Raw genomic sequence first — 24,461 nt, 5'->3', positions numbered from 1 at the left:
AGAAAAGACCTTGAGTAGCCAAAATAATGTTGAAAAAGAAAAGCAAAGTGGGAGGCATCGTAATTCCGGACTTCAAGTCATATTACAAAGCTGCAATCATCAGGACAGTATGGTACTGGCACACGCGCGCACACACACACACACACACACGCACGCACAAAGATACACAGATCAATGGAACAGAACAGAAAATGCAGAAATGGACCCACAACTATATGGTCAACTCATCTTCAACAAAGCAGGAGAGTATACCAACAGAAAAAAAGTCCCTTTAACAGATAGTGTTGGGAAAACTAGACAGAGACATGCAGAAAAATGAAACTGGACCACTTTCTTACACCATACACAAAAATAAAGTCAAGATGGATGAAAGATCTAAATGTGAGATGGGAAGCCATCAATACCCTAGAGGAGGAAACAGGCAGCAACCTCTTTGACCTTGGCCCTAGCAAGTTCTTACTAGACATGTCTCCGGAGGCAAGGGAAGCAAAAGCAAAAATGAACTATTGGAACCTCATCAAGATAAAAAGCTTCTGCACGACAAAAGACACAACCAACAAAACTAACAGGCAGCCTATGGAATGGGAAAGATAGTTGCAAATGACATATCTGATAAAGGGTTAGTATCCAACATTTATAAAGAACTTCTCAAACTCAACACCCAAAAGGTAAATAATCCCACTAAGAAAGGGCAGACAACATGAACAGACATTTTCCAAAGACGACATACAAATGGCCAACAGATACATGAAGAGATGCTCAACATCACCCATCACCAGGGAAGCACAAACAAACACCACAATGAGATGCCATCTTATACCCGTCAGAATGGCTAAAATTAACAAGTCAGGAAACAACAGATGCTGGTGAGGATGCAGAGAAACGGGAACCCTCTTGCACTGTTGGTGGGAATGCAAACTGGTGCAGCCGCTCTGGAGAATGGTGTGGAGGTTCCTCACAAAATTAAAAACAGAACTACCCTACGACCCAGCAATTGCGCTACTGGGTATTTATTTAAGGATACAAAAATTCTGATTCGAAAGGGCACATGCACCCCAATGTTTATAGCAGTGCTATCGACAATAGCTAGTTATGCAAAGAGACCAAATGTCCATCGACTGATGAATGGATAAAGAAGATGTGGTGTATATATATAACGGAATATAACTCAGCCACCAAAAAGAATGAAATTTTGCCATTTGCAACAACGTGCATGGAACTAGAATGTATTATGCTAAGCGAAATAAGTCAGTCAGAGACAAATACCATATGATTTCACTCTTATGTGGAAATTAAGACACAAAGCAGATGAACATATGTGAAGGGAAGGAAAAATAAGACAAAGGCAGAGAGGGAGGCAAACCATAAAAGACTCTTAAATACAGAGAACAAACAGGGTGCTGGAGGGGTGTTGGGTGCGGGGATGGGCTAAATGGATGAGGGGCATTAAAGAAGGGCACCTGTTGTGATGAGCACTCGGTATCGTATGTAAGTGATGAATCACTGAATTCTACTCTTGAAATCAATAGTACACTATATGTTAACTAACTTAAATGTAAATAAAATCTTGAGGGGGGAGAAAAGATATATGGCTTCTACAACTGAAAAATTGTTCCATTGCAATTGGTCAGAAATGTGTTCTTTCCCTGGAGACTGGCTGAGGCCATCCTGTGGCAAGGTGGGACACAGGGCCGGGGAGGTGGCTTGGGGGCCTCCCTGCACCAAGCCTGAACACACGAGGGGGGCCTGCTGGGTTGCACCCACTGGTGACACTTGTCAGCAGGTCCCAGCTCTAGGAGCAAAGGCCAAGGGCCAGCCTATTGATGCAAGGAAGATTACGGCAGAAATTAGCCCAGTGCAACACCCGAGGCTCCTCTGCTCTGTCTTACAGCCTGAAGAAAGGGCCTAAGACACTCTGATTATAGCAGGAGACAGTCCCCAGACAGAGTGGCTGGTGGTGCACGGGGGCATTGCTGTCCCCCTACCAGTGAGGTCTCTCCAAACCCCTCAAATTACTAACACCACACAAACACCTGTACTATCCCATTTCCTTGAGACTTAGGGTGGCTTCTAGAGGATTAAGAATAGAAAAAATAGGGGCGCCTGGGTGGCGCAGTCGGTTAAGCGTCCGACTTCAGCCAGGTCACGATCTCGCGGTCTGTGAGTTCGAGCCCCGCGTCAGGCTCTGGGCTGATGGCTCGGAGCCTGGAGCCTGTTTCCGATTCTGTGTCTCCCTCTCTCTCTGCCCCTCCCCCGTTCATGCTCTGTCTCTCTCTGTCCCAAAAATAAATTAAAAACGTTGAAAAAAAAAGATTTAAAAAAAAAGAATAGAAAAAATATTTGGGGGAAAAACATGCATGTAACTTAGAAATTATTTATATTTTACGGAAGGAGCAGAAGTGATACAGAAAAGAAATACACGAGACCAAAATTAACAAGGCTCACGGAGAAAGAACTGCAGAAGGTAACAGGATGTTTGCCTACGTCTACAAATGAAATTTCTCTCATGAACGTGTTTTTCAGAGAAAAATCTAGGGGATCTTTTTTTTTTTTGGAGCTCCCCCCTCCAAAAAATTTACTTAATTGAAGAAATGGTTCAAATGAAGAACTTAAGTGGATGGGTTGATACAACTTATAGAATGGGTAAAGGTAACCTCAACATGCTGGCTGACCAGGGAAGTCATCCCAGGGGTCACAGAGAAGCCACCTAAGGGTTAGCTCTCTCTCGTCACAGTTTCCTAGGGTGCGCTTGTCAAAGAGCTACTCTGCCATGCCAGCTTTAAGGGCACCATCTTGCACAGGTTGGTTTCTTCTGCAGTGATTCGATGAGAAGAAGGGTCTTTGGTTATTTAACCAGCTTTGGTGCCCACAGCCCCCAGGGAGGGTCAGAGGGCTGCCTTTCAAGGTCCTCACGAGGAGCATCCATGTGTCAGCAAAGAGCCTAAGGTCAGAGCCTCATCCTGAGCCTGGGAGGCCCAGGTAGATAAGATTTTAGAACTTTGAGCAAGACTCATTAACCAGCCCAGAGACTGATGTAGGAGACCGAAGCGGCAACCTGTTAACTGTTACTGAAATGCCACTGCCCAGGGCCAGGCTCTTAGCGTCCTCTGGCCAGAATGTTCTCTCCCTGCAGGCCTCTATTTGAGAGGCCCACTTAAAACAGGACAGCATGAAGCCCTGCACAGTGAAATGAGCCCTTACCAAAAAGAATGGACCCCTGACCTCTCAGGTCAGTATTCTCTCTGCAGAGAAGGGAATTGGGAAGCCACTCCGGCGGGCCCAGAGTTAGAGACAGTGAGCGAGCTGTGTGATGTGAAGCAAACAGCCTGCCCCAGGGGCAGGACAAATGGTCAGCTTTCTGGGGCACCTGGTCAGGGCTAACCTTGGTCAAGCCTTGCTGCTTAGAATCGATTCACCCGCGTTGCTGTGCCAGAGCTGACAACGTCTGCTGTGATCAGTACATCCTGGAAATATGTCAAAATGTTCCATCAACCTAAGGTCCAACCCTGGACTTCGCCTTTCTGTCTCTAAGAAGCTTTGGTTGACTTTTGTCTGGATCCAATACGTAGGAGTTCATAATCCAGCTTTCAACATTTTCTGATCAAATATCTATATCAGCACTGATCCAAACTCTGGGAACCCAGTAGGGAACAAAAATAGAAAAAGCCCCTGCTCTTGTGGATTTTACATTCTAGTTGGTGAGGCAAAAACAAAAGAGTATGTATACCAAATGGAATAAGCACTAAGAAAAAATAAATCAGAGAAAGCGTTCTCAGGGAAAGCGAGGCATCTCTCCAACGAAATGACATCTGGACAGAGACAGAAAGTAAAGGAGAGAGCCATTCAGATATCGGGGAGAAGAACATGCCAAGAAGAGAGAGGTGCAAAGGCCCTGAGACAGCAGAGGGAGAGGGGGTGAGCAGAGGAGGGAGAGGAGATCGGGTAGGTTATGGATCCAGACTGAGTACATCCTAAAAGCTGAGCCATCCTATATGCATTATCCTGTGTTCTGAGTGGACTGGGAAGACTTGAAGGGCATTAGGGAGAGGAGTGATCTCCTTTTAACTGATCACTCTGGCCTGAAATTATTTCGGGAGACAAATCTACTTTCTGAGCTCTGGGAGGACAACTCACCATAGCACCCAGAAGTGAAAACGGCAGCACAGTGAAGAACCCGGGAGGGTGTAGGCAAACATCTTAGCACTGTCCTTGTTCTGTGCCTCAAACTGAGTTATTCAAACCCTTCCGGATCTGTTTCTTCATCTACACAGTGATAAAAACTGTAATCCCAACCTTCAGAAAATCACTATAAGGATCCGTGAAGATTGGTGAAGATGAAATATTGTGTTGTGTGGGCTTAAGACATAGTAGGTGCTCAACTAAACGTTAGTTGTAATTGTTATTTTACTTCAAAATAAAGAGCCCATGCCTAATGTGTTCTTTGCTAGTCGCTGTGTTTTTCATATGCGTGTACGTGAGATTCTCTCATAAGGAAAATATCCCTCCTGAGAGGATGAAGCCAGGCCAATTTGAACGATATATTTATTTTGGATTTTTGCCCCATTGATCTGGCTTATAAAACACTCATGCTCACTTATTTAAACAGGGAAGCCAGGGGCGCCTGGGTGGCGCAGTCGGTTAAGCGTCCGACTTCAGCCAGGTCACGATCTCGCGGTCCGTGAGTTCGAGCCCCGCGTCAGGCTCTGGGCTGATGGCTCGGAGCCTGGAGCCTGTTTCCGATTCTGTGTCTCCCTCTCTCTCTGCCCCTCCCCCGTTCATGCTCTGTCTCTCTCTGTCCCAAAAATAAATAAAAAACGTTGAAAAAAAAAAAAATTTAAACAGGGAAGCCAATTTAAATGCATACTTACCTAACCTCACATATATTACGCAGAGTGGGAACTTAAATAAGCCTCCTTAGATGTTAGCTACGTCTCATCATATCATCAAATTCTTCTAGTCAAAAATGCCCATTTGTCTACACGCTCCTCTAGATAAAGACCTCCATTTCTGTAGAAATATATCCATCAAAATCTGCGATTTGCTAAGAGAGGATATTCTATTCTGACAATTCACACTGGAAATCCATAATAAACTTTGTGATGTTCAACTTACAGATCGGGTCGCGGTGACAGTCTCTTACCTCCTGCAAAAACTTCTCACTCATCTGACTGAAATGGTGTCCTGGGGGCTTGATCCCAGACACCATCAACCCAGAACTGAAGACCCGTGGCTTCTGCAAGTCTGGCTTGAATTTCTCGTACAGGTCACCACCTGCTGCCTTCTCCTCTTTGGGAAGAGGCATGGGACACGTGGGCGGAGCGTAAGGAAGCCCCACTGGCACCAGCGAAGTGTCCACCTGGCCGAGGGCCTGAGGACTCCTCCTGATGTAGGTGATGATCTTGGGCCTCACGTGCTTGGGCTTGGGCAGAACGATGGGCTTGGGTTCTGTCCTTTCTTCCGCTTTTCCAACCTGGTGGTTCTCCATTCCATCCTGTGAGGGAGGGGTGTCTTCAGAAGGTGGGAGGACAGGCTCGGGGACCCCGCTGGGGCAGGTGCTCTGGTCAGGCACTTTTGGGGGGGGGGTTCGACAACCGCGCGCTATCGGTGGGGGGGACGGCAGCCGAGGGGGGCCTCGCATCCGCACCCGACGCGCCCGAGTCCTGAAAGCTGCTGCTACTAGCTGGTGTAGGCTGGTGGGTCACATTCGCGGTCGTCTCTGGATGGAGGGGTGCCGGGACACTGCGAAGGGCACCCGCTCCCCCCGGGGCGCTTTCAGTCTCAGCTGCACTTTCCAGAAGGTTCCTACTTCCTGCAACAGCTGCCGTGACCTCTTTGCCGGCCCCTCCTTCGGAGCTGTTGCTTTGAGGGTCAAAGGGCTCGGGGACCCCGGCGTTGCTCTCTCCAACAGAAGGATCCGAAGTACAAGCCGCAGCACTATCCACGTGCCCGCCGTCCAGCGCTCTCGCCTCACTGACCTCTGAGGGCCTCCTGTCAGGTGGATCATAAAGGATAAGAGGTACCTGGCCATCTCCCGACGAGACGGCACTGGATGCCATTTCGCCGGGCTTCCTGGCTGCACCTGCCGAAACTTTACCTGCGGGCTGCTTATCAGCGGCTGCCAAGGAAGCAAGGCCCTGGGTGAGCGTGGGCTGGAGAGCACCCTCCTCAGGTAGGCTGCCCGCTCTCTTGTCCTGCTCGCCCCTGCCTCTTCCCGCCCCGACGTGCTGGAGACCGTTAGGTGACAGGCTAGGTGTGCCACCGGGGGCAGTTTCCTGCTGTGCTTTCCCACCAGGCCCCTTCCGTTCCAGGGACAACACAGCCCCTTCCTTCGAGCATCCCACACACTCCGCCGGGGTTGACTTCAATTCCTGCACGGCCTTGGGGTGGACGACCTTCGGCTCCGGCTGGGGCTCTCCCTTTCCCTGACCTAATTGTGCTTCTGGCTTACCCGGGATTCCCTTCGGGGCTGAAGCCGAATGGGGACCGGGCTCTGCGGGGGCAGAACGTGATGTGCTCTCGTCGCTAACTCTCGGTGCACGTCCCATCTGGGTCTCCGAGGGGGTGGTCTCCTTGGCTGCTGAGGTAGATGGTTTAGGATGACGCACACTCTTTCCCTCTGAGGTACAGTCAGCCGGAAGAAAGGCCGCCCCTAGAGAGGGGGCCGTGGACATCGTCTGCGGCCCGTCCCCGCCACCGGGCTCAGGACGCGGGGCCTCGGGGGTGTCCAGCGGTGTGGGCTGCAGACTCTGCCCGCTGAGGCTCCCACCGTGCTCCCTCGGGGGCACATCCACGACAACAGCAGCACCTCCAGCCCTTTCCAGAGAATGCCTTCTCAATTCCTCGTTGTCAAGGGTCTTTGCCAACTTATCCTTAGGAGCCTGCCGGGGCGGGTCAGCGTCCCTTTTGGCCGAAACCTCTGGACCGGCCTCAGCCATGACATGCCTCCAACTTGACAGACTTGCTCCCTGAATACTCCAAGGGGTCTGGAGGGTATCTGTGCCTCTCTCCGTTGTGTGCTCTTCGTCCGGTCCTCCGTGAACGGTGGAAGAAAATTTAAAATCTTTCAGGCCGGTGGGGCCAGCCTGCAGTCCCTTTCCAAAGCCCTGAAGTTGGTGGAATTCCTTACAGAAGCGGGTACTGTTCTCTGGCTCCCTTGAATTTGCGTTTCTAATTTCATCTGTCGGGTCACCTGTCCCAGACCCATCATGAGAGGAACGGACCTCCAACATGATCTGATTGGCATTTGTATCTCCCAGACTTAGGATACTCTCGTTATTATTTTTCACTCCATTTCTGTTGTCCCGCAACGGAGCGTAACACGATTTCTTCGGAGCCACCGGGACGCTCATTTTCAGCCCTTCAGTGGGGGCGGCTGGCCATGCAGTCCTACTTAATGGAAAGGTGCTTCCTCCGAGCTGCTATTTGTTTCGTGGGAAATTCTCAAGCTGCTTGCTGCCTCCCGACAATGTCACGTTGCAATACTACCTGAACCATTTTCGGAGCGGTTTTAAAACCACTCAAGCATCGTCTTGACATATGGCAGGATGACTTATCTGTTAGGTTCCTGCTGAATGAGGGCCAATTAGTCCGTGAGACCTAGAGAGAAGTAAAAATAAAACCATGTTATTGGCATCGACAAACAGAGAGTCTCGGGAGAAAAAGGCATGGAGAATACAGCTTTATTCATCACGTTCATATTATTAATTCATTCACTCAGCCCATAAATTTCTCAAAAGCCTTTCTGATAGGTGCCTGCTGGCCAAATTGGGGGAAATTAAAACATAAAAATTATTAATGTTAGGGATTGTGAAATACGTTAAATCTTAAATTCAAATTTTAAAAATCCACAGGTTCATACGGATGACGATTTAAAGGCTGGAAGAGAAGGGAAAGCTTGTCTTCACCGAATAATACCCAGACATATAAGAAAAATCATAGAGTTAGAAAAATCGCCATTTTGGAATTACACAAGGCAATTCATTATCTTGGGTGTGGGACCCCAACGGTTGCCAACAATATCAGGTGAAAGATTACTGGGGACCAGGATATTCATTCACAGAATCTAAAGGTACCAGTCTCCAGATTACTCTATTTCTTACAAAAGGAAACCTTTATCTTTACAATGGAGATATCTGGTGGACACCACCTTAACCAAGTGATCGCGTTTAACGCCAATAATGGAAACTGACACCACGTGTTCCTGCTGTTAGGCAGTCCTCAGTGCCTTGTCACTTAGATCGTATTCTTGCTATACATGTTCAACCTGAAGTTAACCACGAGGAAATAATCAGGCACATTTAAATTGGCAGACAGTTGACAAAATAACTGGCCTAAACCTGCCCCCCAAATGCCAACGGATATCTACATACAATGCATGAACCTTGGCCAGATCTCGGATTCTAAAAAAATAGTTAGCGAGTGACGTTATTTGGGCAATTAGACATTTAAAATGGGTTGTATATTGGGTCAAGGTATTTTGTCAATGTTAACTTTCCTAGGTGTATAATAGTGTGGTGACTATATCTGAGACAGTCTTTTTTCTTGGAAGATCCAAGCTTTTAAACATGATGTGCTTTTTGACATGACACGTGGTAACTTACTCTCCAATGGTTCAGCAAAGTGTGTGTGTGTGTGTGTGTGTGTGTGTGTGTGTGTGAGAGAGAGAGAGAGAGAGAGAGAGAGAGTCTGAAAAAGAGAGAGAAAACAGAACTGTGCCAAATGATAATAATTTGAAAATCTAGGCGATCCACTCGACAACACCTGTAACTGTTCTATAGGTTTGAAAATTTCCAAAATAAGAAGTTGGAGGAAATTCTACCCCAGCCTTCAGGGCCTGCGTGATCCAGTCCCTACGCACCTTTCCAGCCTCACCCCCACCACTCATCCTCTTACTCTCCAGGCTGCAGGCACACTGTCCTCATCCTCCACATTACCGTGCACCCCGTTCCTGCTTCGGGGCCTTGGCACAAAGTCTACCATCTACACAGAACATGGGTTCTTCTCCCAGCATTACCTAACTCCTTTGTAATCTTCAGTTTGCAGCATAAATACCTCTTCCCCCGGGAAGCCTTCCTCACCCACTAAAATAGATTAGGTCCTTCTATGATGACCTTTCACAACATCCTGTACTTTTACTTAAAAAAAAAAAAAAAAAAACAACTCTTCAAATGTGCCAGACACTGAAGAAAATATTGTTCAATACCTAGCATATGCATTAGGCACTTAACATGTATTTGTAACACGAATGAGTAAATGAATGAATGATGAAGACCTTCTCCATGATGCTATTTCTGCCCTCAAAGAGCTTAAAATCTAATACAGTGTTTCAATTTCTATTAGGGAGATTCACAGATCATCAGGAAACCACTCATTTCAAGGTTAACATTGGTTTATCCACTGCTGGGAGTGCATTTTTTTAGGCCGGGGGGGGGGGGGGGGTGGTGGCAGCGTTTCAAAGGAACAAGGTTCTGCTCCATCCCCAATCCCCCCGTGGGGATTCAAAGTTAACAGCCTTCTACACCTTCCTCCTCGTCCATACAAGTACACATGTACACATTTTCCTGAGAAGCCGTTGTTACGTTTCTGCTGAAGTAGGTTACAAGGCAACCCCCCCCGTCTCCCTTCGTTACTCTTTACTCTGTAATTTCATCTGTTCAAAAGATTACGTGCACATGCATACGTACAGATATATTCGTGTATATATACACACATACATACATTTGGATGGATGCTACACAGCCGGATGACAGGATGAACACCTGAGAACAACCACCAATAACATGCGGCCACTTCCTCGTTCCTGTCCAGCCCAGCCCCCTCCCCTCCCAACTTTAAAACAAAATTTTTTTAATTATTTATTTTTTGAGAGAGAGAGAGAGAGGACGAGCAGGGGAGAGGCAGAGAGAGAGGGAGACACAGAATCCACAGCAGGCTCCAGGCTCCGAGCTGTCAGCACAGAGCCCGATGCGGGGCTTGAACTCACGAGCCACGAGATCATCATGACCTGAGCCGAAGTTGGCCGCTTAACCGACTGAGCCACCCAGGCGCCCCATCCCCTCCTAACTTTTCACTTGGCTACCTGCCACTGGCATCCCGAAAACCTCAGGTGATAAAACTCTCTTTGTTTCTTTCGCATCTATTACAGTCGCACGTATTTTTTACACAAATGAGATCATTTCCTAGAAGCTGGGGTTTCTGTGTGTTTTATTTGTCCCTTCTCCCTCGCCCCAAGACACATTAACACCCTGGTCTAGGTCTTGCCATTCCTTCCAACTTATCCTGCCCAAATACACACACCCGTACGTGTGTGGGCACTCTCGTTCCCTGGCATTCCGCCCTTCTGTTCTTCCCATCGGTGCTCACTGTCTTCCTCTCCCCACCCCACCCTCCCCTGCCTCCATCCCTATCTCCCACGTTCCTCTTCTCCCTCTTTGCCTCCTTCCAGGCCTGTCTTCAGTAAGCCACTGATGCTCCAGGTCCAGCTTCACCCCAAGAGAGCCCTCAGGCTTCATCAAGATGCTCACACTCTGATCCCTGACACAGAGGGGATTCTCAGTGAATCCATCTTTATTTCTTTATTCAAGTTAAAACACGTTTTCCTTGAAGACACACATATCCTCTGGGCACAGATACAAAAAGCATGTAGACAAATCAGTAAGACAGCAGTTTAAAAGAACACTGTGCTCTCTGGGTCAGAAAGCAGGCGTCCCAGAAAGCCAAGGAGAGCAAGAAATCCCACAAATATGGGCCGTCCACAGAAAGTGAGTGCCTCTAATTCTCTGTGGACAGAATTATAAGCATGAAGCCAAGAGCCCTCTGGTTTGAATTGTCAAGGCTGGGAGAAAGAAAGAAAGGAATTATTTTCACCAATGACGGACAAATCCAGAGGGTCATACACAGCAATCCACATGTGATCGTTAGAGACTGACAAACAGGTAGGTGTCAAATCAGTGTCTTGCTAGAAAAGAGCTGTATTTTAATTTTTAAAGAATTACATAATAAATATCTTTTTCTTTCTCAGTAAGCAATAAAGGTCACTCACTGGTAAGGGAATGGAAAGCTAGGACTTTCTACGGGCCAAGTATTGTTCTTAGCACGAATTCATATTCATAAAATTTAACTTAACTTCTAAATTATAACTCATTTTGTTTAATCTTTAACTTTAGTTCAAGTTAAGCTATTTAATATTTGTGATGGCCTCCAGAGACAGATCTTAACATCCCCTTGCTTTTTCTCTGCTCTCCGAGTAAGGAAATGAAAGCACAGGGAGGGCAACATTCCCAAGGTCACACAGCCAAGAACTGGCAGAGCAGAAACAGATAGGAAAGTATAATCTGTGCAGAAAGTGGAAGCTTTACAAGGAAAAGCTGCCTTTCGGTGAAGTGGTATAGATCCCAAAGAAAGAATAAAAGGAAAAGATACTATCATCAGACCAAGAATAGAGAAGCAAAACCAGAATCAAAAAAAAGGAGAGAAAGCTCACATAACAAGAGGAAAGCATTTAAGAACCTTCTTCAGGGGCGCCTGGGTGGCTCAGTCGGTTAAGCGTTTGCCTCTTGATTTTGGCTCAGGTCACGATGTCATGGTTCTTGAGATGGAGCCAGCTTGGGATTTTCTCTCTCCCTCTCTCTCTCTCTGCCCCTTCCTCATGCTCCCTCCCTCTCAAAACAAACAAACAAACAAACAAACAATTTCAAAAGAAGAAGAAAAACAACCCTTCAGTTCTAGAAAGCAAAATGTTGTACAGGAGGTAATGTTTCCTCTTTCCCTTCTTGACAAGACTCGACATCTCCCCCCTAGAGCTGCATCACATGGCCAAAAGTCAATCACAGGGTCAATATGAGCAAAAGTTTTTGTTTTTGTCTTTTTCTGGATCTGGACTTCAATCCAAGGCATCCAACTAAGATAAACATGTTTTCCCCAATATGAAACGTGATCATACAAATTCAGACTCCCAATACAGGATTGTACGATTACACAAGAAACAAAAATATGTCGACCAACCGTGCTAACCGCCCCCACGTGAGGTCCGTTTTCCCAGAGTGAGGCATGCAATTTTCATGTACTTCACATGTTACTATAGAAAGTTATGAATGATGACCTGAGAGGTCAGTGAGATTTTATCTAGGAAAAAAAATCCATTAATTAACTCCTGGGTCCAAAAGGAATTTAATGATTTTATAGGTTCCTAGTCTCTCTGATGCTTAGTGGTCTTCCAAGGGATCACCCCTGGTGCTAAGGTGAAAACGCCAGTGTTAGGAGATCCACCAGCTTTCTTGGCAGCCTATCAGCCCTCCAGGCAAGGCCACTGTCAAACTAGCCCAGAGTGGAGATCTGCCTCTTTAGAGCAATACAAGGCAATCCTTCTTCCACCAGGAACAACACTTCAGGTCTCTCCGAAGAGCTATTAGGCCCCCTTTCTCATCCAAACCTATTCTCTTTGTGAAAGAACTCAGATTCTCCCAATTGTTGGCGCAGGTTTAAGAAACTCCCACCATCTAAGCCCATACCCCAGGCAGCCTATAGTCCCTCCTGAACAGCATACAACTGCACACAATACTCTAGCTCTGGGTGCATCATCCAGGGTCCTGTGAAAGCAAGACTTGCATTCACTTAGTTATACCTCTAACCACACGATCTAAAAGAGTGGCCTCTCCATGGATACATGAATAACCCTGTTGATTCCACAGCATCAAATAAAATGCCAAAGTCCTATATGAGTCACTCCTAAACGACAGGGACTCAATCCTAGAAATCTGTAACTGGCTTGTAGCATCCACGGGTAGGACCATAAAAGTGTACCTGTGGAGCTTCATCTTGTTGGTCCACTGTTGTCCATTGTTCAATTGTCCCTTGTCCATTGAAGTCCATTGTTCTATGCTGTTTAAAACTTTTTGGGCCCATCCTTAATTTTTCATCCAAAATCTTTGCAATCCATTCTATTTCCATACCGTCTTCGCAGAGGTAAGTGTGCCTTCCTTATTATCATTTCGCTGTTTTGTCAGCGAAACAGGGTAGGAGGCAAAGCAGCAGGTTCTCATCTGCTGATCAACACTCCATGGGCACATTCACGTAGGCACCCCTCCACCCTCTGGGCCCTGCAGCTACTGCACATGTCCCCACGTGGTCCATGAGAACATTGTAAGAGGAGAAACTTCTGTTGGATGTGTTGCTGAAATAATTATAATACTGCCTCTCTTCCAACAGAGGATGAGAGAAAATCAAAGTAAAGAAAGAAAATGAAACTGTCTCCCTTGGTCTGGTCTACACACTCCCCAAAATTCTCCTAAGGACCACTGTTTATTTTTCTCAGTATTCATAATTTATCCATCACCAACGCTTTTTAAAATTCAACATGGGCTCAGCATCAGGTTCACTAGCATGTAGTTTGAGGACCACATCATCTCCTTGCTAACAGACAAAATGTTTTTGCCTGTCTTTATCAATGAGGCACCGCTTCAGCTCTCCCCAACTCACCGTCTCTGATGATGGGACCTTCTCATCTAGAACTCCTTCAGTTGAATGCATACACATTTCTGAATCTGTAAGTGGACTGATAACATCTACATGCTCAAATACAATCTCTTCATTCATCTTGCACATCAATTTCTCAGTACCGTGTTAGTTCTGTCCAGTACGGCATGAGAGGCATTCTCAGATAAAGAGAAACCCCCAGCCGATCAACCATCTCTGTGCCACCTACTACTATGACAATCGTGAACTAACCTGGCTGAATGACAGGTGAAAGCCAAATGTCTCGGCCTGACATTCATGGTCTGATGAATGCTGAGCCCACATGTGCTTCCAGACTTCTCAATCCCCCTCACTCTTCTGTTTAAAATTGCCCCTGCTACCCAACAGCTTCACCTTCTGAACTCAAAGGCCACCTCCTCCATGAAGACTGCTAAATTTTCTCCCCTCTTCCCTCACAAAAAGGTGGAGAAGGGGCTGGATATTGTCTCTCTATGCCTTGAATCCCCAGATGTTTCCTTTTAGCACTATTAAACTATGCCTTTTGTTTTTTATTTTTTAAGTTTATTTATTTTGAGAGAGAGGGAGTGAGCATTAGCAGGTGAGGGGCAGAGAGAGACAGGGAGAGAGAGAACCCAAGCAGGCCCTGCACTGTCAGAGTAGAGCCCGACATGGGGCTCGATCTCACGAACCACGAGATCATGACCTGAGCTGAAATCAAGAGTCAGACACTTAACCAACTGAGCCACCCAGGAGCCCCATGCTTTTTAAATTATAGTTATGTATATCCTACCTTATTATAGCTAAGTGTACCTTTTGATTACAGTCATCTATGTCTTATATTTATTATACACACATTATACATGTGTGTCTTCTTTCTTTTTTTTTTCTGGCTATATTTACTTATTTAATTTTTTTTTAAGTTACATCCAAATTAGTTAGCATACAGTGCAACAATGATTTCAGGAGTAGACTCTTTAATGCCCCCTACGCATTTAGCCCATCCCCGCCCCCACAACTCCTCTTTATTAAACTATAAGCTCACTAGGTTGGAGTCTAACAGCTCAGACACTTCTGTTTCCCATGCAGGGTCTGGGACAGGACTTTACATGCAGTAGGCACTTGTGATGAAGCAATCTCCTTTCACCTTGAGCTCAAAATGGCCAATGTTTACATCACTTTCAGTGCAGCACAGGCTCTACTTTTTTTCTTTTTAGTCTTTTAACACGGACACTCTAAAGCCACCCTTCCCAGCTGATTAGGCAGCCTCACTCCAGGAGGGTTGTACCAGAATATTCAACAGAGATGATGTAAGAAAAAAAAAGTACATTCTGATCGTCATGATTTGATTTATACTTGCTATAATATTTAATTCAAAAATAAATGAAGTTTGGGGGGATTTTTATGTTATTAAAAAGAGCACTGGGTTTTAAAAGATTGAAAAACAATATTCCACAGCCTTCCTTAGCTGCCAGGTCTGCTGTGGAATGCTTTGCCAGTATGTGACTTTTCATATAAATGCTCAAGCACCGTGCCTTTGAATATAAATGCAATTCTACCCAACTTAATAAAATGTGTCTGCCGAAGAAGTTCCAGCTGCAACTCCTACCATGCGATAAATTATCCTTTGCAACTTTAGCATACAGACAAGTGTGTAAGATACGAGCCCGAAATATAATCTATAATAATATTGCAAATATTGTAAATATAAGAGTAATGCAAAAAAGTCAACATCCCAAATTTCACATTTTAGTTGACATTTTTACGGACCATGTATTTGGGGTCTATCATGTTCCACCACATTTAACAAGATAATTTTATATGAAGTTACTTGCAAATATTTACGTAAAAGTCACTGTATCCATCCGCTTTAGGAAGTTCCACGGTAATCATTCCTCCGTATTTTCTGCAGCAGAATAGCCACGTTCTTGGTCCTCTTTTCTAATGCTATGTTTATTTGCAACAGGTACAAGCACAGGTATCCTAAAACTTGAGGCACTGCAGACCCAATGAATGTTTCAAGTCGTTTCACTACAGTATGGTTACGAGTGGTATTGCTGGGTGAGGAACGGTAAATATTGGGGATGCTGTAGCTATCTGTGGTGCTGAATTCTGTGAAAGCTGTAAAATCATGTAGAAATATAACAGCTCTCTGGAGCCTGCTTTACTCTCCTTATCGATGTACGTGACATGAGTTGTACATCACATTTTATTCCAATATAGAAACAGGACAGTGCTCAGAAGGAATATACACATATATATGTTTTAGGTAGCAGAGGCTATTTTGGTTTTATTTTACTCTGGTAAAAAGAGTGAAGAACAATATATACATAAATGGAATGCTGCTATGTGCCCCTTCACAGAGCCAAGAAAAGAGGCAAGTTGACTCTTCACAGGTTACACCTATGAAAAACATTAAGTTGATGTCTAAAGTGTCTCCAGTAAAAATGCTGCATGTTTCTCTGCAATGAACTTCATTTGCATCTGCCAACAAAAAGCACTTCCCTTTAAAAAATGCATCCCTCCCTTCCAGGGCAGAATTTCACCCAGAAAATATAGGGTGTTCATTTCACGCATATTATGCTAAATGATTACTTTTTAAATGTTTATTTACTTTTGAAAGAGAGAGAGAAAGACAGAGCACGAGCAGGGGAAGGGCAAAGAGAGAGAAGGAGACACAGAATCCGAAGCAGGCTCCAGGCTCTGAGCTGTCAGCACAGAGCCTGGCGTGGGGCTCGAACTCACAAACTGTGAGATCATGACCTGAACCAAAGTTGGATGCTTAACTGATTGAGCCACCAGGCACCCCACTTTCTTTTGTTTTTGTCTTGAATGATTTTTTTTTCCAAAATGGAAATACTGACATAGCCAATTATTTAAAAAATGGATCTTGAATATATAAAAAAAGGTAAATATACCAAAGTCCCTTACTCTCCCCCCAAGAACAGAGTTGAGTATCCCAGATTTTTTTTTTTTTTACACTTAGAGAATGAGTTCCATAACTCCAATTTTTCACTTTGCATGTCACGGGCACCTCCTCACATAAATACATGTAATAAATAGCCTATCATTTTTTTAAATGGTCATTTTTTTACCATAATTTACCCATCTATTCTCCTACTGTTTAGATTTTAAGTTGTTCTTATTTTGCCTTTTTAAATAATTTTTTCACAGAAAACTGCTGAATGCTTATCTTTACTGAACCTCTTATTTCCTTAGTATCTATTCCTAAAGGCAGAACCACTGTGTAAACAGGTGGACGTGTTTGCACGTTCATACGCAACTCTGGGCTCTGTGGGAGGCTTGGTTTTGTTTACAGGTGCACGTCCTGTGCTTAGACTATATGCCGGGGCCTGGCATATAGGCCATAAGTCTCCGGCTTCATTCTATCTCCCTATTTCTTGCACTATCTCCTCTCTCTTGAAACTTTGTAACTAGAACGACCAGATCATTTACCATTCAAATAGGGACACTTTTAAGTTCCTGCTAAGTTTCTCAGGATCCACAGATGAGCGCAAACATAGGGTATCTGTCTTTCTCTGCCTGACTTACTTCATTCAGCATAACACTTAACAGAAGACCATGGGGGAGGGGAAGGGGGAAAAAAGTTACAGAGAGGGAGGGAGGCAAACTGTCAGAGACTCTTGAGTACTGAAAACAAACTGAGGGTTGTTGAGGGGTGGGGAGAGGGGAAAGTGGGTGATGGGCATGGAGGAGGGCACCTGTTGGGATGAGCACTGGGTGTTGTATGGAAACCAACTGGACAATAAATTATATTTAATCAGAAAAAACCAAATAGGGACATTTTTTTCTTGCTTAGGAATTTTTTCCAATTTTTTAAATCAGAGTCTAAGTATCCAGCAAAATTCACTCTTTCCTCTGTGCAGTTCTGCAAATTTGGCAAACGTATGCTGTCCTATGACCACCACCAGCACAGTCAAACAAAACGAACACTTCCATGAACTCCAAAAATTGCCCCAAGCCGTTTTGTAGATCTACCATTCCCTGATCCCTAGTCCCTGCCAACCAATAATCCGGTCTCTGTTCCTAGGTTTTGCCTTTTCCAGAATGTCAATTAAATGTAACTACACAGTGTGAAGCCTTTGTATCCAGCTTCTTTCGGCACCGTGCATCCGAGATTCATCACGGTGTTGTGTCTATCCGTAGTTGTTCCCTTTCATGGCTAAATGAGGCTGTGTGCTACGAACCACAGTTTATGTAGCTGTCTTCCAGTTGAGGGACACTGAGTTACTTCCAGGTTTGGGCAACTATAAAGAAAGATACTAGAACATTCACGTACCAGTGTTTGCATGAAACTGGGCCACTCTGGGGAGTTCCAAAACGCTAAACCAGACAGAATGCCATGACACCAAGCATGAACTGTACATATGGTCACTCTGCTTAGAACACACTTCTCACCACCCAAGGTTATCTGATCCTTGTACCCATTTATTATCTGCCTTTCCGCATCCCATATAAGCTCTGGGAGGGCAGGCACCTCCTCCTCTGTTCGCCACTCTATTCTAGAGCCTAGAACAGTAGCTGGCCTGTGGTAGGAACTCAAAAGCATTTTTTAACTGAACACAGTTCACTCAACCCTAGGAATTTGTTTTCAACACCTAAATGACACTTTCTCTTACCAGGTGCTGTTTTCAGTGTTTTGTTGCACTTAATCCATAACAATCCCAGGGCTAGATATTATCGCTGTGTTTTACACAGCGAGGCAGAGAGAAGTGAAATAACTTCTGAGCGTAAGTGCAAGGGCTGGACTCTGAACCCCCATGCGGGCTCTTAAGCCACCAGGCCAAGCTTCGGTGGAATCCTCAGCTTTTAAACTTGATAGGGTGTAAAAAGCCTTATTATTTTGTTACTTTGCCTCTAGTCAAGTTACATTTCATACGCTGTTTGGCCATCTGCATTTCTTCTCTCACACTGTGTGTCTCTGAAGCGAAAATATTTTTAACGGTAGACATGGGAGACAAGCTATTTCCAGAATGCAGGTGATATCGAGAGAGAATGAGATAATCGTGTTTAAGGACCTGTTCCAGAGAATGAGGGCCAGACAGGAGACCTCTTGGCCACGCAATGCCCCTCGCAATGCCCATCCCAGCTCTCCCAAGGCTCCCCTTTTTGGATTATTGGTTCTGTCATCTACCTCACCACCAAAGCCGAAACTAAGAGCTTCCTTGGCCCTTTTAACTCACACCCCACCCACCGGTGAGGGCTATCAGACGGGCTTCCCAAGGGCATCACCAGCCCGCCCGCTTTTCTCCCTCTCTGCCTCCACATTATCTCCCACATAAGCCACGTATAAGTCTCCTCCCAGATCTCCTGGCTTCCAATCTTGCTTCTCTAATGAGCCATTTCCCCTTCACAAGGCGTCTAGAGTGGTATCTTGGCATGTTAACGGTCACTTCACGGCCACAGACCCTCCCGTGGCCTCCTTGCTGGGACCTGTGCGGCCCTGCGAAATCTCCCCTCACCCCCTCCTCCCCTAGCAGCCTGCCCACTGACTCTGCATTGTTCTTCACTGCTTGCACACTCCATGCCTGGCTCTTCACACGGATGGACCCATCTTACCTATCAGGGGTCATCTTGAACGTGCCCTCCCCAGACAGACTTTCCTTGAGGTGCATCGTCTTTCCCCGGCCACAGTCTGTGCTTCTTCCCCAGCCTTCTTCCGTTATTCTCTATGTTTATTTGTTCATTGTCTTCCTCTTCCAATAGGACATGAGCTCCGTGAGGCTAAGCAAGGGTCGCATCCGCCCTGCTCACCATCGATCCCCGGTGAGCGGAACGGTGTCCAACAACTTCAGGCACTCACTAGATATTGTTGAATTAATACAGTAGCACACGGAATCTCTCCTAACTTACTTGGCTCTCTGGGTAACGCCTTGCTGAGCATATATCCGTCACAGAATATCACTGAGTATTTGAGATGGAAAGGAACCGAGACGTGAATTATGTCAAGCCTCTCGTTTTACACGAGGAGGATGAAGCCCAGGGAGACTCGGGCCGAGTCCGCCAGCTGAGACCTGTCACAGCCACACAGGGGCCGGGTGCCATGCCAAGACTAGCACCTGGCCCTTTCCGCAGACCGCGGACTCCCCCAGACAGCCTCCATGTTAGGAAGATGAGAGAAAAAAAGGTTACGTGGAGACAGGACTCAAAGGGCTCTGAGACAGACCCAACTGAGCATCAACTGATACAAAACACAGTACAGGAACAATTAAAAGATGAGTAAAAGAAAAGTCTGGGGGTGCCTGGGTGGCTCAGTCGGTTGAGTGTCCGACTTCGGCTCAGGTCATGATCTCGCGGTCCATGAGTTCGAGCCCCACGTCGGGCTCTGTGCTGACGGCTCAGAGCCTGGAGCCCGTTTCAGATTCTGTGTCTCCCTCTCTCTCTGCCCCTCCACTGCTCATGGTCTGTCTCTGTCTCAAAAATAAATAAAAACATTAAAAAATTTAAGGGGCGCCTGAGTGGCCCAGTCAGTTGAGCATCCGACTTCGGCTCAGGTCGTGATTTCACAGTTCATGGGTTCGAGCCCCACATCGGGCTCTGTGCTGACGGCTCAGAGCCCGGAGCCTGCTTCCGATTCTGTGTCTCCCTCTCTCTCTCCCCCCCCCCCCCCCCGTTCATGCTCTGTCTCTCCCTGTCTCAAAAATAAATAATCATTAAAAAAAATTTTTTTTTACAAGAAAAGTCTGAATCCTTAGGGAAACTGCGATCTCCTGAGGGGAAGGGGATATAACGTGCAGACAGCTAGTAACTGTGGTAACAATAGCAAAGCAGGGTGTGATAAAACATGCAGTTAAGGAGAAATTCTAAGTACCACGTAATGACAAGAAGGAAGCAGAAATTACATCGGAGGGGCTGGGGCAAATTAGATCTTTGCCCCTTCTTGCAACGCATGAATTTGTGCCCCTGCGTTGTGGGTAGGGGTGCGTCTGTCTGTGCGTCCGTGTTTGTGGGTAGGGGTGCGTCTGTCTGTGTGTCCGTGTTGGTAGATAGTTTTACAAAGGCCACCCCGTGTACCAGACATACATACACCAGACTTATTGTGGCATTCAAGGCCTGGGTATTGGATTTGTAGGTGATGCTGAGGCCACACGTCTCCCTTTCCTCCCCCAGTGACCCACTTCCTCGCTGTCTCTTTACCTGTATTTCCCCCAGTGGCGAAGAGGTAAGAAAAAAAGCCTCTGTGAAACTCAAATCTGTCAAACGCTGCTTGCTCCAAAAAAAGGATTTCGTGATGAAAGGGGACAAAATAATAGCTGAAATGAGGCATGGGGACTATCTATGGATTGCACATCTGCTTACCAGAAAAACTGGGAGTTATCTGATCTGGTGAAGGAAGAAAATGCCTGGCATTTTCAAAAGGCAGCAAGAACAACTGAATTTGTCAAGAGCTGGTGATAAATCCTCTGCCATTCTTTGAGACCACTGAGAAAGGCTGATACGTTAAAGACTAATATTCCATCTACAAAATACCAGATAAGATCCAAAGTCTTCCAACAACATTTCTCTGTGCTTGTATTTATTAATAAGAGGCTAAAGAGAGAGAGAGACAAGGACTTCAAATCTCGATGAAATCAAACACTTTTCGATCTATGAAAAAGAAAATATATGTAGGCATTTCACGTGGCCTCCCAGGGGCTGAGTCAGACAAGGTTTCTGTTATGGTCTTGTTGGAGGAGAAGGCAGCGGTGTCTTAAAAGTGGAGTTCAAGTGTATGTTTGCAAGGCAGGCACTTTCTCCTTCTCCAGTGGCTATCTGGCCTTTGAACTCACACCTGGTTGCTTCACTCCCTATGCTACCTGCCCGGCACCTAAAGGCAACTGAGGCCCCACTCCCAGAGCACTCTTCTTATCTACCTGCCCAGGTATTGAGATAACACTGATATTCATTAAGTATTTCCTGCTTTGTTTCTAACCACAAATGCCTTATGGGAGTATTCTCCACAAACCCACTCCCTCCTTTCTTTCCTACCACTGGTCTTAGGGCCCAAACCATTTCTATAATGTGGATAATGGGTCAAACAGTTCTAGGGGAATCCTTAAATCTACCCGAGTAGGTGGGCCAGGAGGCCGATTCCTGGGGAGGGTACGGGGGTGACTTCATGGAAGCAGAGAGGGCCGTACAGACAGGTCCGCAAACTCCTCTGCTAGGTCCCACTCGACCCAGCTTCTCCCAGTGGGTTCATTTCAACGCGGTAGGCACGCTTGATCTATACATCCCTGACTCTCTGGTGTGTGTTAGGCCCCGAGAATGGACATCAGCACTCACAACAGGGATGGCACATGACCTTCATTTATCTGCAGGACCGCAGGCTGTAAACCTCGGGATTCTCTGCTACCTGAAGAGAAGCAGGAACTCTTTGTAACGTCATCAGGGATAAAGCGAGAATCACCCCCAGCTCACATGCCTGTACCGGGTCACTCAAAACGGGGCTCTTTCAGCTCATTCTCTTTCGGGAAGGTGCGTTTCTTTTTTTTCTCTCATCACAAGCAGACAACCTGTCTTCTGTCAAACGAACGAGACAGCTCGCACGATGAAGATAAACATTTAACACCACGATGCAGCCCAAGCAGAGGCAGTTTGCAAACAACCAGAAAGTAGTAAAATCTACTGCATGGTGACTGCAGAAACCAGCGACTCAACGAAAAGGTACAAAGCTCATGTCCCAGAGACTGGAAGTCTCTGTATTGTCATTAATTATACCATGTAATGAGCTAGGCATTTTGGAACACCATGCTTGGAATGTCTTTATCTTTAAGGAACAGATAAAGAAATGACGATAAACAGAAAAGGAAAGAACACAGCACTTGGTTTGGAACCAATTTGCCCCAGAAACGTGCAAGAGAAACAGATGATCTATGCAGGGGAGAATGAGTCGTGTTTCTATACAATTGAGATAAAGGAATAATATCGCTTTAGTTAACTTGTAGGAAGCCTCATTTCACCAGAGCTTGAATAGTTAAAAGAAAAAAAAAATCTTATATTCCCCCCAAAATTCAAGATGGCTTCCTTAAAGAGTAACATGTAGGTATGTATTTGAATAGCACCCAGCCTATAATCCCAGGGTGGAAAACTGGCTTGCCAGCATTTCCGGGATAGGGCACAGGCTGCGTGCATCTTGCTTATCAAAACAGACACATTTCATAAGCAACAGAAATCAAACATTCCCAGAAAGCACAGACTTGAGTGAGCAGGGCTTTTAATGGGCATGCTTTAAAGATCTAAACTCACAGTGTAGAACTTCACGGTTAAATAACACGAGATACCCCCGAATCTATTTTAATCAAAGACTCTCAAAGAAAGGCTGTGAGTCTCATGCTCATTTTTCAAATAAAACTGCCAAGAAGTTGGTTATTGATCCACAATCACATCCTCTCACATGTATGATCTGTGTAGCATGGGGGAAAAAGAAAAAGAGCAATGCGTTAATTTCCCCTCCCTGACGTATGGTCCTGACCGCTTCCAATAAGTCTCCTGACACCGTGTCCCTGGGTACTTCTCCTCTGACCTGGGCAGCTCTCCTGCAGGAGCAAGCCGGACTGCCCTCCATCCAATTTCTGGGACTCGCACATTTACGCACGGACTACCCTCCTCCCAACCAGGGAAATTTGTTCCAGCTTTACTCGTAAGGGCCCTTCCCAATTAAAGTGTGAAGACAGCTCTGAGGGGGAGGAGAAAACCAGAAATCTGTTTGACGTTGCTCTTCACAGGAGCACTCTCTGACCTCAATAGGAGTCGTGCAGCAGCGAGCAAATCACAAGAAAACCTCTCCCCAGCAGCTTCCCGACCACACAGACAGGCTGGGCACAGGACTCCTGAGAGCGTGCCCAACACCAAGGAAAGGAAGTTAGAGTAGCATTAGCCCAAGGAGGCCGAGGGCTAGAGCCTGAGAATGTGTCAGGAAGGAGGGAGGGACAGAGGTACCCCCGAATGACAGGTCCTCTGATTAATGAGAAAAGAATAAAGTAATAGTGGAAAATTAATACAAATTCTCTATTTTCTGCTCTCAACACGCCAGCTGCAGCAAAGGAACACAACACATAACGCATGGCTCCAGATTCCAATCTCATTCCCAAATGTGAATGAGCAGTTAAGAACTACCAAATAGATAAGAAAGCTTATGATAAAAAAAGACAAGGCATTAAAAAATGCCAAAAATGGGGCTCCTGGGTGGCTCAGTCGGTTAAGCGTCCGACTTCGGCTCAGGTCATGATCTCAGGTCCATGAGTTCGAGCCCCGCGTCAGGCTCTGGGCTGACGGCTCGGAGCCTGGAGCCTGTTTCAGATTCTGTGTCTCCCTCTCTCTCTGCCCCTCCCCTGTTCATGCTCTGTCTCTCTCTGCCTCAAAAATAAATAATCATTAAAAAAAATTTTTAATAAAAGAATGCCGAAAATGGAAGAACACCTTTTAGAAATTTGTTTTGATTTACATAAATAAAATACACTTGTTGGCACGCACTTATGAGTTTTGACGGGTGCACAGAGTAACCACCAACACAAGCAAAGTACACAACATGCGCATCACCTCAAAAGCCTCTCGTGTCACTCCCTTGGATTCAGCCCCTCCCCCACCAACACTGGTCTATTCTCCATCCCTGCAGTTTTGTTTTTTCCAAAATCTTACACAAATGTAGTTATAAAGCATGCAGCCTTTGAAGTCTTGCTTCTTTTACTTTTCATACAGATGAGTGTAGATAACAGCATCATTACTACATTATTTTATTCATGTGATTTGTTGTGATTATGTTAATATTGTTAATATTCATACAGAATGCATGTTGCATTCTAGATCTATCCGTATTATTACATATATCAGTAGTTTGCTCCTTTTTATTCGCAAGTGGTAGTCCACTGTATGGCTGTACCACAATTTGTTTATCCATTCAGTGGGTGGAAAACAGAAGAAAACATCTCAAAATTCTAATTAATTCCCTCAGAAATAGGAGGGTCCATAAAACAAGAAAGGGACAGTCA

General features: G+C 45.7%; 1 protein-coding gene across 1 annotated transcript in view; it reads right to left on the bottom strand.

Annotated features, from left to right (window-relative positions):
- MTUS2 (microtubule associated scaffold protein 2) overlaps positions 1-24,461 on the bottom strand; it is a 495,531-nt gene that overhangs the window by 365,052 nt on the left and 106,018 nt on the right. Inside the window, 2 exon segments of the mRNA XM_049647388.1 lie at positions 5,141-5,581; positions 5,583-7,596. Of these exon segments, the coding sequence (XP_049503345.1) occupies positions 5,141-5,581; positions 5,583-7,349 (2,208 nt within the window). The 5' untranslated portion in view covers positions 7,350-7,596.

Source organism: Panthera uncia (genome assembly GCF_023721935.1).
Source record: "Panthera uncia isolate 11264 chromosome A1 unlocalized genomic scaffold, Puncia_PCG_1.0 HiC_scaffold_16, whole genome shotgun sequence".
Taxonomy (NCBI): Eukaryota; Metazoa; Chordata; class Mammalia; order Carnivora; family Felidae; genus Panthera; species Panthera uncia.
The sequence above is the reverse complement of the archived record's forward strand: the minus strand, read 5'-3'. Positions and strand labels throughout refer to the sequence as shown.